General features: G+C 34.6%; 1 protein-coding gene across 4 annotated transcripts in view; it reads left to right on the top strand.

Moving 5' to 3' along the window:
* Nucleotides 1-18,758, top strand: part of LOC118195969 (kielin/chordin-like protein) — a 46,783-nt gene that overhangs the window by 20,800 nt on the left and 7,225 nt on the right. For all 4 annotated transcript variants that reach the window (XR_004759346.2, XM_035367316.2, XM_035367318.2 and 1 more), the window contains 3 exons: nucleotides 2,152-2,283; nucleotides 6,966-7,169; nucleotides 16,808-17,029. Coding sequence is in view for 3 of the 4 variants with exons in the window: in XM_035367316.2 (XP_035223207.1) it covers nucleotides 2,152-2,283; nucleotides 6,966-7,169; nucleotides 16,808-17,029 (558 nt within the window). In the remaining variant the exon portion in view is untranslated. The remainder of the gene's footprint in view (nucleotides 1-2,151; nucleotides 2,284-6,965; nucleotides 7,170-16,807; nucleotides 17,030-18,758) is intronic.

Here is an 18,758-nt window from a genome sequence, read left to right as displayed (position 1 = left end):
AACGTTAAAAATATAACTATTTCTTTGTAAAAAAGCTATAGGCGCCAAAATTCATGATATGCTATTTTTTAATAAATTGTTAAAATATCAATAGTTATTTTAAATCATGGTTCAATTTATTTCATTACTTTATTTGTAGTTATTTTAGTAATATTTAGATTATGATAAAACAAGTTCAGACTATTTGCCTGAGCAGGGATAATTTCACGAAAGATCAGAGAAATAGGCTTCTATATTCTCCTCGAAAGTAAGAAAACTTAACGAAGATCCCATACAATCATCTTGCTAGCTTGGAACCCGAATAAACAGTTCAAAAATTTTTTTGTAATAACTGTTCTAAAAAAATGAGGTCCGTGTTAAGATAAATAAAAGATTACATTTTGTTTGACTTCAGATAAATTAATAGTAGATTTTAATTTTTCCGCTTCAGTCCCTATCTCACTTTGAGCGGAACTGACTACACTTTTAAAGTCTGACTTCGTGAAGACAATGTGACTTATCGCAACATCTTCACCTAAAAAGTAAAAACAGTAACAATTAAATAAGAGGAATTAAACTTATGCAGCTTGCGGAAAGTCAAAACGGAGCTTAACGTAAAATTTAACATGTTAAAAGATTCACAAGACAAAGCATGCCTACCAATTTTGACTCCTCAACTTACACAAGCAATTACGGCTAGCAAGGCTGAGCGCTAATTCAAGTAATTTGGGTGCTGTGCGAAATAATAGCGAGATGATCGGCGACAGCTGCCACAAACATGTTCTTCAATACGTTTTATGTGTTGAAGAAAATGTTCGTATGTTAGTTACTTGTAGGGATCAAGAAGGGGCTTTAATAAGCTAAATTAGAAAATTAAACCTCTGAAAGCCATGATTTTGACAAACTAGAAGGTGGAATTTTCGAGAACGAACCAGGAAAGCAGGTTAAGGGAGAAGAAACTATTGTCTCTTGTTCTGCAAGAATGCCAATCAGATGGAAAGACAAGTCACCCCACGCCTGAACTAAAATAAAAAATTAAAGATGCAATATGATAATAAACTATACAATTAATCCAAGCAAAGTAAGTAAGCTATTCAGTTATTTGCAGTTTTGAATTCGGAAAACCAACAATAAATGAAATGTACAAGCTAATGCTACATGCAAGAAATACTAAGAAAGTACTAAATACAGTAAAAGTCGGCAGTCCAAGCTAGGATTTCGAAATTATGGCTTTCAAACATATCGGTAGCAAAAGCCTAACCAAATTATCTTATGGAATGATTTAGTAATTAAAAATTCTAAAACATTTGCAGCATCAGTCCAGTGCTGAAAAAATACTCATTAAGTTTAAAAATTTGATACAGTTTAAAGTCAATTTCCAAGTTATCATGGATCAGTTTGTTTCTGATCAGTTAACGAGCATTTAGTTCTTCTATTTTCTAGTCTTCCTGAAGTTTGTGAAAGGCCGCAATTGAAACTGAAATTCCGGAGATGTATAGCATAAAATTGGCCTTATGTCGGAAAAGTAAATCCTTCATCTCTTGCTTAAAGTCATTCCCGATTTAATCCCGAGAAATAGAGAAAGCTGGTTGACAACAGCCAGGAAATAAGATAACCTTTTAAACATAAAATCCTACAACATTAAACGTAATATTAAACGAAATTCCGAAGTCCGCCAAAACCTTGATAAAACAACCACCAGTTATCGTAGATTGTATAAACAGGATAAGAGCAGTTGAATTATACTGAAAACATCAATATTTTTACTTTACAAACATCATGTCAGTACCTTTATTTATATTAGTTTATATTTTGGTATAAAAATATATTTCTCAAACAATAGATTAAAATTCACAAAACTTATTCAAACATTAAATAGAAGTTTAAGGATTTAATTTTAAATTTAATTTTCTCCTCTGTTATAGCAAACAATTTTCTCATATTTGCACTTATAGTTGATTCATAAATATTCTTAGGATTTAATGTATTAGCTTAACGCGATTTCACTTTGCGCGCATTAATTGGTGGATTAATGGATCGCTTTAAATGGAGACTCCTGTATTTTATCGTACAAGTGAGTTCAAAACCATTTATAATGAGATTTCAAAAACATTAATTTCATATCAAAAGGTATTTCACATAAAGAAATACAAACTTTTTTTCTTTTTATAGGTGTATTTGCAGGAAGCTGCGAATGGCGTTACTATGAGCACTACAAACAAAAACGTTGCGAACCTATACTTGGAGAACAAGGATGTCCTATAAGGTTCGAATGCCCACCTTTGTCTGACGAAACTAACAAAAGTATGTAAATTACTTCTATGTTAACAGCTCAGTATTAAAGTTTTAAGCATAAATTTTTTGAAGAATTTTAACCGATGCAATATAAATCGCCAATGAACATTTTTTTAATCGCCATTGCAAATATGTTCCACGTATTTTATTACTAACTGAACTTTAAAAATGTGTGAACAAAATTTGGCGCAAACCATAGCTTTAAATTCGCAGTGTCAACTGGCTTACATTAGTGAGTCAGTGTATGTGTTTATTGCGAGTGAGTCAGAATCCCAAACTATTTTACGGAGTAAAACTATTATTCGGCATGCCATATGTAGAAAGCATTCCGAAAATTGTATAAAGTTTATATCTCGTGTATTATGCTTATTTATGAACAAAAATTTCATAACTCTGCTCCCATTTCACGCAATCGAACGAATCACTGGAGTGAGAGTTTCTTTTAGGCAACACAGACGGTACAGTGGTTAGGGAAGCCAACAGCAATACCGAAGGGTTTGGGATCGAATCCCGGAGTTAGGCGTGGATGTAAACTGTCTGTTCCCTCATCGGTGGTAACGGTGGTCGGTAACTGTAGAAGGCAGGTTCCAAATCTTAATATTTTTTTTAAAGTACAGGAAAAGATGCAGTAATAAAAGTGAACTTATATCCTTGTTATTAAAAACAATATGTGGCTTGTCGGAAATCAATTGGGTTTACACCTAACGAAACTGCAGATACTCTAAGTGTATTGTTATATCATGCTCATCCAAACTGGTGCTAAATTGCGCTGCTTGGCAATAGTTTCACTGTCGACGGAATAATTCATAAGTATCAATATTTTAAATGACTCAAATATTCATGAGTTGCCTGGCTTCGTGGTCTTATTTCGGGTTATTCTCTGCCATGAAGAGCGCCGTTTTTCGCAGTATCTTCAACATGGAAATTTCATGAATTATCGATTGTTCAGTCAGCATCTGCTGAATGAAAGCCAGAATCTAATATGTCGGAAGAGGAAAAAAATTTTTGACAATTATTTGTAGACCTGACAATTTAACTAAATCAATTGACATTGGCATAAGCAGACGAATAAAAACACAAGACATTACACAAATACCAAGTCGAACGAAGAACGAAAACCTCAATACTAAGTAGTAAGTATCACCGACTCGGTCAGCTGTCTAGCTGAAATCGAATAGATTAGTACCGAAAATCCGTACCCGAATCACGAACTCTTTGCATTAATTATTGATTGACCATTAAGTACTGTCTCGCATCTTCTCGTGTTTACATTTCGATTATATTGACAGTAAAAAACAATCATTTCTCAATATTGACTATTTCTACATATTTTACATTATAACAGGAACTGTAATAGTATACAGCCGCTTAGAAACACTGAATGCACGTTTCAATAACTATTCATTTTATTTCTTTTGAGGGCAAAAAAAGTCCTCGGAGAATAATTCGCGACATAGGAAACAGCAGTAGGTCTCAGTATTGGCACACAGAAAACTGAATATTATTTGCATCAGTTAAAACTGAAAACTATTTCTCCAATACACTTTTGTATGACCATTAAATTCTGTTCTTAATGTAATAAAACTTAGCATGAATATCATTAACGTATTTTTAATATCCGATTAAAATTACTCATGTGAAAACGATTTTTGCACACCAAATGTGTAACGTCTTTATAAATTAAAGAACATTATACATTAGCAAATCACAAAGGAATTTATTGATGGAAATAAAAACAGTCTCGATTCATCCTAATTAATGTTTTAGCTTACGCTGCAAAGAGGGTAATAAATTCGATTTTCTAGAACTTAATAGCCATAAACACTGCAAACTTTAAAAGCTGACGGAGTTAAATATCTTCGCCAATTTTTATCGTACGAAAGTTAAATACTTTTCGAGGTTTTTAGAATAAATATAAATTTTCTATAGTACTACAGATAACGGAAGAAAGTGTAAGACGTCAGATCTCTTGTATTTTATAAAACATTTTTTAATTTAAAAAATGTCAATACATGAATATTTGTCTCATTTAAAACGTTTTTGTGACTGCAAGTATATGTCTACAACCAAAAGTTGCGAAAATAAAGGCTAAGTAAGGAATTTTGCGGACACAGTGTGTATGTGACTAACATGTTGCATACAATTATTTTTCACGCATTTGATTGTGGGTTACAATTACTAGCCGCTGTATACGGCAAGATATTCATTTGATGTCGCTTAACTTCATCAAATCAATAAGCATACAAACGCGCGAGCTTTTCATGTGTGCCAAATACATACAAATATAAAGTAAAGCAATAAAAATTGACAATGTTTCCAAAATGTGTTTTAGGACACTATATTAGGTAACCCACAGTAATCATAATGTAATTCTAAGAAATAACAAATTTCCTGTCAGTGCAATGCCATGAATTGAATGTCGAGATTTTCTGCTATTTAGATATCAGAAGTTTACGGTATTTACTTCTTGAAGAGTAAAATTTACTTATAAATTGAAAGAACAGTTTAAAAGCATCGACAACTGATTGTTCATTTTTCAGCCAAAATTATTTTCATCAAGAACACATTTTTGGGGCTCCACCAGTGGCCAAATTGTAAAGACAGCTGAATGCTGGAAGTTCGATATGGTACCCATTTCAGGCAAAAGGGATGGTTGTAGCGTTATTTTGCCTAGTTTTCCCCGTGTGTAACGCGAATACGATGCAGTTTACTTTGAAGTGTTCTCCACGAAGGCAACGTCCACTGATCTTCATTATAAAGTAATGTTAGAGCTGGAACATCCTGTCTGACTCATGACATCTGATTAGTACTGGCGTCTTTACCAAGCACATCCTTCATGTATCTCACCTTTTGATCTTCGCATTCACTCACTCATTGAAGAATTCAACCTAAATGATCTGCATCCCAAAAGCTTTGACCTTTTCGGTATTGCTCCCATGCAAGAAATGAATATTCACCTGCTTAACATTTTTGGAAAACTAAAGAAAAGCAGTACCAATTATGACGAATATCAGCAAATTTTCCTAGAGCATAGAAGCAGTCGTTCTAAATACAAAGCAATTTTTACTGATGGCTCAAAGAGTCATGATTATGTTGGGGCAGCTTTTGTTTGTGATAAAGAAATACGGAGTAGTAAACTTCATAAGGCTGCATCTGTCTTTACTGCGGAAACTTCTGCCATTTTGAATTCCTTAATCTTTATCTCTAGGTAGAACGGCTTACCAGCGGCCGAGCGGTAAGTCGCTGTGAACACTGGTAGTTCGGTCCGAGGTTCGAATCTCGCGAACGGGCTGGCTGCATGGGTGTTTTCGTAGTTTTCAAACATGTGTAACGTGTATACGAGCCAGTTCCCCTTAGAACGTGCTCCACGAAGGCATCCCTCCCCTTAGGCAGATAGCCCTCGTGTGCTTTGCCATAATTAAATACACACAAATCTAGGTAGAACAGCAGAAAGTTCATCATCTACTCTCTGAGTGCTCTTGAATCAATAAATATAAATACCAGCCACCCTTTGGTCTTAGAAATTTTAAAAGCACACCTTCGTTTGAGAAACGCAGGTTATTATATTGCGTACTGCTGGGTGCCTTAACATGCTGGCATCAAAAGCAATGAACTCGCCAATATCGTAGCAAAATCTGCTGATATTACCTCTGAAAATTATGTCCCTTTTACGAAATTACATCAGAACAAAGATCTTGTCCAGGTAGCAAGAACTCTGGGAATGCCAAACTCTAAACAAATTAATGCAGATAAAATCCAATTTGGAGTATTGGGAGTCGAGAGGGAATCGAAAGGAGGATGTACTACTGTCTCGCCTACGAATTGGTCATTGCAGACTGACACATCAATATCTCTTGAAAAGAGATAATGAGCCTATCTGTGGCACTTGCAACGTTCCCGTTTCAGTCAATCGTATTCTAACCTGCTGTCCTGCTTTTAGTCAGAAACGTGAATTTTAATTCTATGAATGTTAACAGATCTCATTGGAAGAAACCCTCACATCAACCCCATAAGATTTTTAAAAGACATCTTTTTTTACCATATGATTTGAACCACATTTTATCCTGCTCTACCTGTTGCTAGAGCATTTCTCAATGCCTTCATCAGCATTACAGGTTTATTTCAATAATTCATCTGATAGTATGTTTGTGCATTTTGGATTTTATTCACCATTCGTCTGGCGCATAATAACCTTTACGGTTTTATGCCATTAAAAGTTAACCAACAACGAAGGCAACCCAACTTCTAGGCGAGTAGACCTCGTGTGCTTTGCCATGTTCAAATAACCAAACCAAAATACTTTTGGATTCATATTCAGAGAAAACCAATAGATAATCGACAAAGAATCTATCATCCTACGAGTACGCTTACTGCCATCTTTATTGTTATTAAAGTTATTAACGATTTGAAGATACTTTTAAAATATCTCGATCTGTCCTGTTGAATTTTGAACTCGATAGAACCTGTTGAATTTTGAACATTTTGCAATCTGTTTAATTACCAAACTTGGAGCGTGTTAAATTAGGAATTATTACTGAAAGGATGCAATTACTATTCTACACTTGCAAACAGTACAATTTTTAGAACGGCTTTCGCGAGTGCAATCTTTTAAGACCTAACACATCAGCACTTGCAGATTTGTTGTGCTCTTAAACATTTCAGAGCTCATTAATTTATTCTTATTTGTTTAGCGTGTTTTCACAACGGCAAAAGCTACAACGACGAGGAAGTCATCAAAGATGCCGGGCCCTGTGCTAGCTGTTCATGTGTAGTAGATAGCGTCAATGGTGGTTATATAGCTTGCTGGCCGGTGGACTGTCCGATGTTGGAAACTCGCAAAAAACATTGCTATATGGGTTATAAACCTGGAAGTTGCTGTCCTGAAGAAATATGTCGTAAGTATTAACACATTTCCAAGTTAAATTAAGAAGTTACTTTTTACTGTTCAACATGAAAGCCTCTCTTAATCTTGAAACTTATAATCTTCTACAATAAGTTTTAACATACTTAATTCGAAGCGATTATACCGGTTTCAAAAGCGATAATAAATGAGATATATCCCATACTCTTAAGTAAGCTTATAATGCACTTTAAGCATAATAAAGTCTTTGCATAAAGGCTTTGTTTAAAGCTCTACAATTTCACTCTATGGCCTCTATTTCTCATTTATATTGGCCGGAAACATAGAGCATGGCTGAAAGGTCCCGTTTGGATTTAGGCTTTCTAAAAAATGTATGAATAAGTCTCCTCCTGTTCCTCTTCCTTTCTTCGCTTAATTAAGCTAGCTCTCATATTAAGACACAATAACACGCCGAATAAATACTAATTCAGAAGTCAAACAACAAAAATCAGCGTTATACCTACAAAATTTTCACAGGACTAGTTTCGATGGTTTTACCGAACCATCATCTTCAGCTGCAAAACCGCAAATGAACAAGATAGGAAATAATGATTAGATAAGATAAGAAAGCCTGGACAAGAATAAGCAAGTGGCGCCATCTGTTGGCGAAACCAGAACTAAAACATAATTTCTCTAAAAGCCGAAGGCAAATTTGGATTGGAATTAGGATCGTTAACTAGAACAGAAAGATTTTTATGAATGTGAAATGCCTCTAGAAAATCCAGTTCTCCAATGGAAGATGTTTTTTGAATAATTTTGGCAGCAGAAAAATTGAAAGTGTGATTTTCGGACCAACAATGTTGAGCAACAGAAGACTTCTGTGTTTCCTTTTTCTAACATATGCCTCATGTTCTTTGACGCGAAATTTTAAGGCTCTCTTAGTTTGGCCAATGTAAATTAAACCGCACTGGCAAGGAATCCTATAAATACCCCAGGAATTCATATCCGGAATGGGGTCCTTGAGTATAGAAGTTGGAATTTTATTGATGGGAGAGTAAACAACCCGAAAGTTAAATTTCTGCAAAATATGTGCAACTTTATAGCTAATTGATGGAAAGAAGGGAATGACAACAGAATTTTTATAATCTCCTAAAATAAGAGTGTGGCTTTTAGTGTGTTGAGATGAGAATTTTTTAACTGCTTGATTAATAATGTTGGGTGAAAAGCCCCTGTCAATAGCTATTGCTTTTAAATAATTTAGTTCTTCATCAAGGGCTAGTTTGGAGGAGCAAACTTGAAGAGCACGGAAAACATAGGAATAAAATGAAGCTAACTTTTGTTTAGTCGGATGACATGATTTAAAGTGTGGTGGAAGGCAAACCGATGAAGGTTTACGGTAAACTGTAGCACTGAAGTTGGATGTGTTACGTGTGACCAGAATGTCGAGAAACGGAAGAGAATTGCAAGTCTCAAGTTCAAAAGTGAACTGAATAGCAGGATCAATAGAATTCATTGTTGAAAGAACTTTATTTAAATCATCTTTATTACCTTCAAACAGGGTAAAAGTATCGTCTACGTAGCGGAACCATGCCGGGAAGTTTAAAGTTTCAAACAATTTTGATTCATAATAATGCATGTAGATATCAGCCAGGATGGGACTGAGGGGGCTTCCCATGGCTAATCCCTCAGTTTGCTTGTAATATTTATTTTGGAAAACAAAATGTGTTTGTTTCAAACAGAGTTGAGTGAGAGAAATTAGCTCATCAATTTCGATGCAAGAGAAATGAAATTCGCGAAGTCTGGTTTCTAGACATCTTAATGCACCCTCCACTGGGATATTGGTGAATAATGATTTTACATCAAAAGAAACCATGAGTAAATTACTAGGAGAAATGTTTTTAACCTTTTTTACAGTGAACTTTTATGAATGAACTTTTACACTGAATGAACTTTTTACAATGAACTTTTACACTTTTATGAATTTTGGGCTCTTCCCAAAATTCATAAAAGTGGTATTCCTTTCCGCCCTATTGTATCAAATTTAGGTACTGCCTCGTATCCTTTAGCTAAATATTTAGTTTCTAGATTTTCCACTGTCTTAGACAATAACATTTACACCATAAAAAATTCAATAGAGTTTGTAAAAAAGGTTAAAAACATTTCTCCTAGTAATTTACTCATGGTTTCTTTTGATGTAAAATCATTCTTCGCCAATGTCCCAGTGGAGGGTGCATTAAGATGTCTAGAAACCAGACTTCGCGAATTTCATTTCTCTTGCATCGAAATTGATGAGCTAATTTCTCTCACTCAACTCTGTTTGAAACAAACACATTTTGTTTTCCAAAATAAATATTACAAGCAAACTGAGGGATTAGCCATGGGAAGCCCCCTCAGTCCCATCCTGGCTGATATCTACATGCATTATTATGAATCAAAATTGTTTGAAACTTTAAACTTCCCGGCATGGTTCCGCTACGTAGACGATACTTTTACCCTGTTTGAAGGTAATAAAGATGATTTAAATAAAGTTCTTTCAACAATGAATTCTATTGATCCTACTATTCAGTTCACTTTTGAACTTGAGACTTGCAATTCTCTTCCGTTTCTCGACATTCTGGTCACACGTAACACATTCAACTTCAGTACTACAGTTTACCGTAAACCTTCATCGGTTTGCCTTCCACCACACTTTAAATCATGTCATCCGACTAAACAAAAGTTAGCTTCATTTTATTCCTATGTTTTCCGTGCTCTTCAAGTTTGCTCCTCCAAACTAGCCCTTGATGAAGAACTAAATTATTTAAAAGCAATAGCTATTGACAGGGGCTTTTCACCCAACATTATTAATCAAGCAGTTAAAAAATTCTCATCTCAACACACTAAAAGCCACACTCTTATTTTAGGAGATTATAAAAATTCTGTTGTCATTCCCTTCTTTCCATCAATTAGCTACAAAGTTGCACATACTTTGCAGAAGTTTAACTTTCGGGTTGTTTATTCTCCCATCAATAAAATTCCAACTTCTATACTCAAGGACCCCATTCCGGATATGAATTCCTGGGGTATTTATAGGATTCCTTGCCAGTGTGGTTTAATTTACATTGGCCAAACTAGGAGAGCCTTAAAATTTCGCGTCAGAGAACATGAGGCATATGTTAGAAAAAAGGAAACACATAAGTCTTCTGTTGCTCAACATTGTTGGTCCGAAAATCACACTTTCAATTTTTCTGCTGCCAAAATTATTCAAAAAACATCTTCCATTGGAGAACTGGATTTTCTAGAGGCATTTCACATTCATAAAAATCTTTCTGTTCTAGTTAACGATCCTAATTCCAATCCAAATTTGCCTTCGGCTTTTAGAGAAATTATGTTTTAGTTCTGGTTTCGCCAACAGATGGCGCCACTTGCTTATTCTTGTCCAGGCTTTCTTATCTTATCTAATCAATATTTCCTATCTTGTTCATTTGCGGTTTTGCAGCTGAAGATGATGGTTCGGTAAAACCATCGAAACTAGTCCTGTGAAAATTTTGTAGGTATAACGCTGATTTTTGTTGTTTGACTTCTGAATTAGTAGCTCTCATATACTTTACCAGAATTTCAGTTCCAGTTTCTGAAACAGCCGGGGTGTACTGTAAAAGCTTTCCGAGGTTAAATTCTCAAGTCAAACGCAGTGATCCCTTTTATGGCGAGCTTGCCTCTAATGGTTATTTGTGAGAACATAAACATTGAGCATCATTTTAATAAGACAACCACAAATGGTCAAAATCAGCTGGAACCAGAACTTAAATTGCACTGGCGCTGACCGGAGCCCGTCTCCTGCTCTCATTTTTTGAGATAAATTGTAATTCTAGCCGGAGCACACCAGAGCCATATATAAAGGGCCTCTAGCGCTTTTTTTAGGTAAGTGGGGTACAATTTCGGGAGACTTTTTATTTTAATAATAAATATGTCTTAGAAATCGATTTTAGCTTCTAAATTCATGCCTGTCTTTCGATGAGAAACAAACACTTTGACAGAGTTTCAAGCTTTTAAGGAAAGAAAGTCCCCACTCACATACCAAAGGTTGTAGTTGTTTTGTCCAAGACGTCAAAGCAGAGGAGCCAAAAACATATCAAAGGTACTCTCTAGAAATGAAAGCTGATATTTTTTGCCCAAGTATTACAAGTTATGCTCATCCAAAGCTCTAGTGATCCACTAGTGCAGAGCTTCAGCAGACTTTTTGAACAATGCAATCAAGAACTGGAGAAGAAAATTATCACTTTTGCCCAGCCTTACGTTTGTCCTTCTATCATTGTATCGGATACGGGACAACTTTTTCCCGGCTACTTGGCAGCTAGAACTATATTGACTAGGCATCGCGGTTAGCAAATGATGGACTTTTTCTTCTTTCTTTTTGAAGCTACCCTTTCCGCTGAAATTTTCTTTCATGCTTTGATACTTTTTCTAACATTCTCTATATTCTTATTAATAACGCTTTAATCTTAAGAGTTGATCCAACACGTTATTTTTTTATATAACTACCTTAATTGCTAGCATATTCCCTCCCTTAGCAGTTTTCAGCATATGATACTTGGTACCTGGTCAGCTATACTGACCTGCAACAGGTGATAGTGTTCCCTACTCTTGCCAGTTATTGAAAGTGTCTTATTAAGGCCTGACTTGTAATGCAACCACAAAGAACTCCAAAAGAGACCTGACGAAGAGAGAACAGATTGAAACACTTTGTTTCCAAAATTGAAGACCGGGTAGGTCTGCAGACTGGTCGGTGTCAGTGCTGGTAGCCTCTCCGAATTCACACATTTGCAAAGATGAACTGAAACTGAATCAGTACTGAATATCAAAGTGAAGAGTAAAACCACTAGGGAAGTCTGCCTTCTTATTGGTGATCCTGACTGTTCAGTGTAATATGCAGCAAATGGCTAAAAAAATAGGGCTTAAAAAATATTGTCTTCCGTTATTAAAATTGAGGTATTCATAAAATAACAAATTTATTAACATGAACGGGCAGAAAAAAATATAATAAATCAAAGCCGCGTGTTCTTCGCAGCGCTGACAACGTTTTTATAAAAGATTCGACGCAAGGATCAAGTTAACATGGTTTTGAGCACTTGAGGTTTTTTTTTTTTTTTTTCCTGGGACAGAGTCACAGCGCTCTCATATTGAATAACCTATATTAGCTACGCAGGGCTGGATTAAGGGTGTCGTAGGCCCTAGGCACTCCAGCAGCGTAGGCCCCGAAATAATAAACATTTTTTAACTGAAATTGACCGCTAATATTAAGTAATAATTTTGTTGTAGATATAAATCCGAAAATGTGATGATGCGGTAAAATAACATTATTTTATTTTGGGATTTTAATGTTTTTATTTTTCATAGAGCCATTTTCAATAGCCATAATTCCAGAATTGAGTTTATCTGCAACAATGCAACTTTTATATCTACTAAATTCCATGCAGAATTCCAGGGTTTTAGTACATGAACATGACAAGACATTAGCCGCCGGGAAAACCTCTCGGACGGGCACATGCGTTTGACACAGTTGGCCACGTTTCCATGCCCACTACCAAACGCTTGCGCGCGATCGAGAGGTTTTCCCTGCTGCTAAGGTCTTTTGTTTTAGTAGCTCAGTTGTGTAATAAGTTAATATGTAAACACTACGATAGAGCGTGTATGCCTGTGCTTGTATTTAATCACGCTCAACCCCAAGTCAATCTTTAGTTTAAAAACTGGAAGTTAAATTTATTATAAGTAAGGTAAGTAAAGGAAAGTTGTTTTTATACTCTACTTATTTCAACCTAGTTTTTGATTCTGGAATATTGCTTCATTCCATTATAAATAATAGAATTTTCATTTTATCACTTCTTATTAGTATAATAGTCCGCCGTAGAATGCAGCACAATGCAAGGAACTTTGAGTAGGCCTACTATGGGGTGGTTTGGCCATACTATTGTAAAAAATCTCCAGTAGTAGTCGTAGAAATAGTACAGTCCAAATCACCTATGGAATAGCTTAATTTTAATCCATACTCGTAAATCCGGGTTTCGTTTTTACAAGTTTAAAATGCATTACTTAACAAATTTAAAATAACTTTTTAGCTTTCTGATAGCATAATAAAAGCGACGGGCGCAAACTAAAATGTATATTTAAAGGTGACGAGAAGAAGGAGAAAACAAGTTTAAATTTTAGTTTGTGCGTGCCCATCGCTTTTATTATGGTATATCAGAAAGTTAAAAAATTATTTTAAACTTTTAAGCGCAATTTATAAAAGCTTTTTTTAAATATTTTTTTTTTAGCGAAAAATGTCTGATGGATATAAAAGAAAACACCAAAGTGGACATGAAAAACGCAAAAAGAAAGAGAAAGTGAGTGAGTCGCTTAGTAAAATTAAAGGTTCTTTATTGAAATATGTTAACATTTCTAAGGAGACAGAAGATAATGCAGATGCGGTAGATATTTCCTCGATCGAGGTTAGACCTAAAGAAGCTGAGGCTTGTTGGGACTCGCAAGAATGTTCAATCAATAAAACTGAGAATGTCACAGAAGACGAGGCTGACGGGGGTTTACGAAATTTTAACGATGCTTCCAAGCAGGTGGTGCCTGAATCACTACCAACAACATCAGCCTCAAGTATTTTCAGTTCTGATCCAGCACGGTGGACAACCATAAGCGCAGATCTTATCGATTACTTCTCTCGTAATCACCCTGTGCAGAAATTGGATATAAATTTTAAGTTATACGCCACTAAATTTGGCGAAATAATGAGATGTCCATCACAAGATTATTTTTTCAGAAAACTGAACAACAATGATATTATAAAAAGGGACTGGTTGATATTTTCCGAATCTACTGGCAAGTTTTTTTGTTATAAATGTATTTTGTTCAAATCGGACCTACCTGAAATCCAAACCTGTGTAACCAATTCCTTACAGGCTTTAATGACTGGAAAAACGCACATTCGAGAATTTCAAGTCATGAAGTGTCAAAAGAACATTTTGCATCTATTTCTGCTTTAGTGAACTACCAACAAACTAGAAAAATTGATGAGACGTTTGATATTGTCAAGGAAAAAGAAAGCACATATTGGACAACGGTTTTAAGAAGAGTAGTGGAAGTAATTAAGTTTTTGGCCGAAAGGGGACTAGCGTTTAGAGGCGATAATGAAATACATGGTGATCCTAGTAATGGCAATTTTCTTGGGTGTATCGATCTCTTAGCCAAATTTGATCCGTTTCTAGAAGAACATGTAAGAAGATACGGTAATCTAGGCCGCGGAAAAGTATCATATTTATCCTCCACAACGTATGAAGAACTAATAATTTTACTGGGGTCAAAAGTATTGGAAAAAATAGTTACAGAAATCAAAGAAGCCAAGTATTATGGAATCACTGTGGATTCTACACCTGACGTTAGCCATACGGATCAACTCTCCATAGTTATTAGATATGTCTCAAAAACTGGAGATATATATGAAAGATTTTTGATGTTTGTTAAAATAGAAAAACATGCCAAGTATCTTTTTGACACTCTAATTTCAGTTTTAGAAAATCAGGGAATAGACCCAAAATTTTGCAGATGTCAGTCTTATGACAATGCGGCTAATATGAGCGGAGTGTATTCGGGAGTACAAACTAGATTTAGGGAAATCAACAGCGCAGCCACTTGGGTACCATGTGGAGCTCATAGTCTTAATCTAGTTGGCACAGCGGCGGCAGAAAGCTGCTTAGAAGCTGTAAAATTTTTTGAAATTTTGCAATCGCTCTACAATTTCTTTGCAGCGTCCCCTCAAAGATGGTCTAAACTAAGGTCTTTGGGAAGTAAAATTTCTGTAAAAAGACTTTCAGAGACCAGATGGTCAGCACGTTATGAGGCTGTAAAAACATTATGTGCCCATTATGATGATATACGTGGTATTCTTACAAATATTTCAACTAGTGAAGGTATGAAACCTACAACAGTGATTGAGGCACAAACCTTAATCCATCAAATGAATACTTTGGAGATGGTATTACTCACAGTTATTTGGGAAGATCTACTAAAACACGTCGATATTGTAAATAAATCTCTTCAAGAACCTGGCATCAAGTTTAACACGATGGTGCGACTTTACGACAGTTTAATTCAATATTTATCTCACTGCAGAACTGAGGACATGTATAATAGCTATTATCTTAAGGCAAAAGCCCTTGCACCAGATTCAGAATTTAAAGAATCCGAAACTAGAGTTCGTAAGAGAAAACGACAGTTCGATGAAGGGCCAGATGAGACTCCCTCTCGCAGTGCCAAAGATTCCTTTAAGATTAATGTTTTTTTTTATTGTTCTGGATGTGCTTTGCGCTGAAATGACAAAGAGACGCACTGCGTATACCAGCCTTTATGACACATTTAGTTTTCTTACGGATAATACACTGACCGAGGACATTATCAAGGTTAAGGCTCAAGCTCTGGTAAAAATGTATCCGTCTGACTTAGAAGAAAACTTTGTTGATGAGTATTTGATTTTTTCAAATTTGTACCCCAAAACCACCTCTATAACGGATCTCATCAAATTACAAATAAAGGATAAACTTGTGTCAAGTTTCCCAAATGTTAATATTGCATTGCGCATATACCTTTCGATATTGGGTTCGAATGCAGAAGGAGAAAGATCATTCTCCAAGTTGAAGCTTATAAAAAATTTTATGCGTTCAACTATGGGTCAAGAGAGAACTTCGTCACTGGGCCTTCTGTGTATTGAAAGTGATGTCGCTCGCGGCATTAATTTTGAAGATATAATACACGAATTCGCTGTGTCAAAATCCCGAAAAAAGGAGTTATTTTAGGATCTACTTAGTAAACCAAACGTTTTGTATTCGTATTTTTTGTGTATTTGTATTTACATATATTATTTTGACCTTCACTATATAATAATATAAAAATGTTTATAAGTTTTTGGGGTATTTTTATTTCAATATATTTTTTTTCAAAGCCCTAAGACCTTTGGCCTTCGTAGGCCCTAGGCACGTGCCTACTGTGCCTAATTGGTAATCTGGCCCTGTAGCTACGCACCTACTGCACCAAAATAATATTTTGGTCTTTAAAATTTATGTTGTGTTTTAGCCCCTTCATTAATTTTACTTAATCAGAAAGTCTTTTAGATGGTGTAAAACTTGAACTTAAGAACAGTGCAAAGAAACCCGTTATTGTGCAAACTATGTTTGACAGTACGTATAGGGCTTGTGATCAAAATTTTCCAGTAAACCTAATTCGTAATTTCATAAATATTTAGAATTAAAATATGTTGTAAATTTACTAAGTATATACTTTGATTTCATTCCGGTAGAAAGTTTATCTTTTTTACTTTATTCAGCTTTGACACTTAAGTGAAAATATCTTAAATTTGTGTTGTATAAATATTTTTCAAACTCGGAAACTCTTAGAACTATCCTTTAAATTTTTCTTATTTTACCTTACCTTTTCTCATTTATTATACTTTTCTTATCAATTTAAAAAAATGTAAGCAATGAAGTTTTCTGTCTTCATCCATTTCAAGAGAATCTCGACACTTTATACGAATCTGAATCCAAAAAACTACGCGGGGAAGGGAAACAATTTAATAATTCTTCTATTAAAAATAGCAAAATAAATTAATAAAAAAAACTGTATCACTATATTTCTAGTCGTTTCAAATTCGAATAATTACTTGCTTCGTTTCAGATAAAACTTGCGAGCACAATGGAATTACGTACGAGCTTGGAGAAATCATTAAAACTAAAGATCCTTGTCAACGCTGCATCTGCACAATCAAATGGGAAGGAGAATATGGATACGGATGTGAAAAGACCAAATGCCTAAATGGCATAAATGCTTATAAAATAAGAAAAGGATGTTTGCCTATCTATGAAGAAGATGTATGTTGTATGATCGATATGCATTGCGGTAAGATTATTTAAACATTTACTTTAAAATAAGTGTTAGGAATTGCTCCTAATTACACACAGCAAGACTTAAAGGAGAGGTTTCCATCTGCTTTATTCTCGCTTAAACTCATCAGTCGTTTATATAAATTTGTCTATAGTATGAGTTCCTTTTTGTGCTCCCATAACAATGCTTTAGTTTTAACAAATGAAATATAGAAAGGTTAAGCTGTGAAAATTCGCTTTTAGAAAGTCAATTTTAACGTTATTTTCCTTATACGGTTACAGAACCAGAATCCGGAAGGAATTTTCGTTTTAAGAGAAAAAAAAAGTAAACCTTAATGCAATCATTTCAAAAAAGTAAAATTTTGTGAAACAGTACTCGGGTTTAAGTCTTTTTCGAAAGCTGATTACTTACGAAGAATTCTATGACAAGAAAATTGTACACATCTAAGCAGCCAGGCACTAATCTAAGCAGTCAGGCACACTTTAAGTCTTTCACTTTACCCGAAACAGATGATGAATCGCAACTTTTAAGACAATGACAAGTGCACATAAAAATCTGTTGCCCTCTCTACACTTTCTTTAAAACTTTTTTTTTCCCCATTTCTTTTTTATTCTATCTATCGTATCTTTCTTCTTTCTCGATTTTCTCCCTTAAAATCCCCTAGTTTTTGTTTATTTTCTTCTCCCCATATCTTTTTCGTTTGTTCTTTTTCTACCTTACATCGTTTGCTCTCTCTGTCTCTCGTTTTTGTGTACTACATAAAGACCTCAAAAAAGATATAAGTTGTATCGGTAACCTTCGACTGCAAAGAAATCCAATAATCTCTTAAAGGCGACATAAAAAAAGTCTTTAAAAATGTTGTAGAAATTGATGGAAAAGTGTTCTCCTTGAAGATTCAGATATTTAATCCTCAGATTAGAGTGTCAAATATGGAGGAATTCATTAACAAAAGTGCTCGATTGATTTCCAAAACAAATCTGAACTTCATTAATTCACAGAACGCCACCCTTTATGATTTACTTTTTATCTCTCAACGACCTATACACATAACTAATGTTTTTGGCCCAAAAATTTGATTTAAATAAGTACAAATTAAGGTTCCCACAGAATATTTTTATAATTTCTGTCTGTCTGTAGACAGGCATCCTGTGTATGTGTATGACAATTCTCTCGTTCGCAGTAACTCTTCCATCAAATTTTCAGTTTTCCATATTTAAGCTTTCTACATTCATATAATGAGTTGAATAGATATTAGGAAAAATTGGACAAACGGAAGTAGTAGCTTACTTGAAGCCCATATCGGTTTTTAATGAAAACCTAATTAAATTATAATCCAAATAAAAATTAAAATATAATCCAAAACTTTTCAATTTTACTATTAAAGACTTTTATATCAATAGAAACAGCATATGAGATTTTGGGTAAAACTGATAAACCGAAAACTATACTTTACTTGGCGCTCTAAACAGATTTCCGTAAAAAACTATGTTATGATATAATCTGAAACTTCTTTAAACTTGTATGTGCATCATATACGATGCATATATAATCGTGATTGAAAACAACATATTAGATTTTGACTTTATAAGGTAAACTAGAAGTGGTACTTTACTTGGAACTCTTAACAGAGTTTCGTGGGAAAATATACAGTCATTATAATACGAGTTTAATCTAAATAATGCTATTTCCATTATTTCTAGGCATGATATTTATTTGTATCAAGTCGTAGAAGAAATTTTTTTAT

Source organism: Stegodyphus dumicola, chromosome 3, assembly GCF_044657685.1.
Source record: "Stegodyphus dumicola isolate Sdum_Otavi_A_Nest chromosome 3, ASM4465768v1".
In the NCBI taxonomy this organism is placed as follows: domain Eukaryota; kingdom Metazoa; phylum Arthropoda; class Arachnida; order Araneae; family Eresidae; genus Stegodyphus; species Stegodyphus dumicola.
The sequence above is the reverse complement of the archived record's forward strand: the minus strand, read 5'-3'. Positions and strand labels throughout refer to the sequence as shown.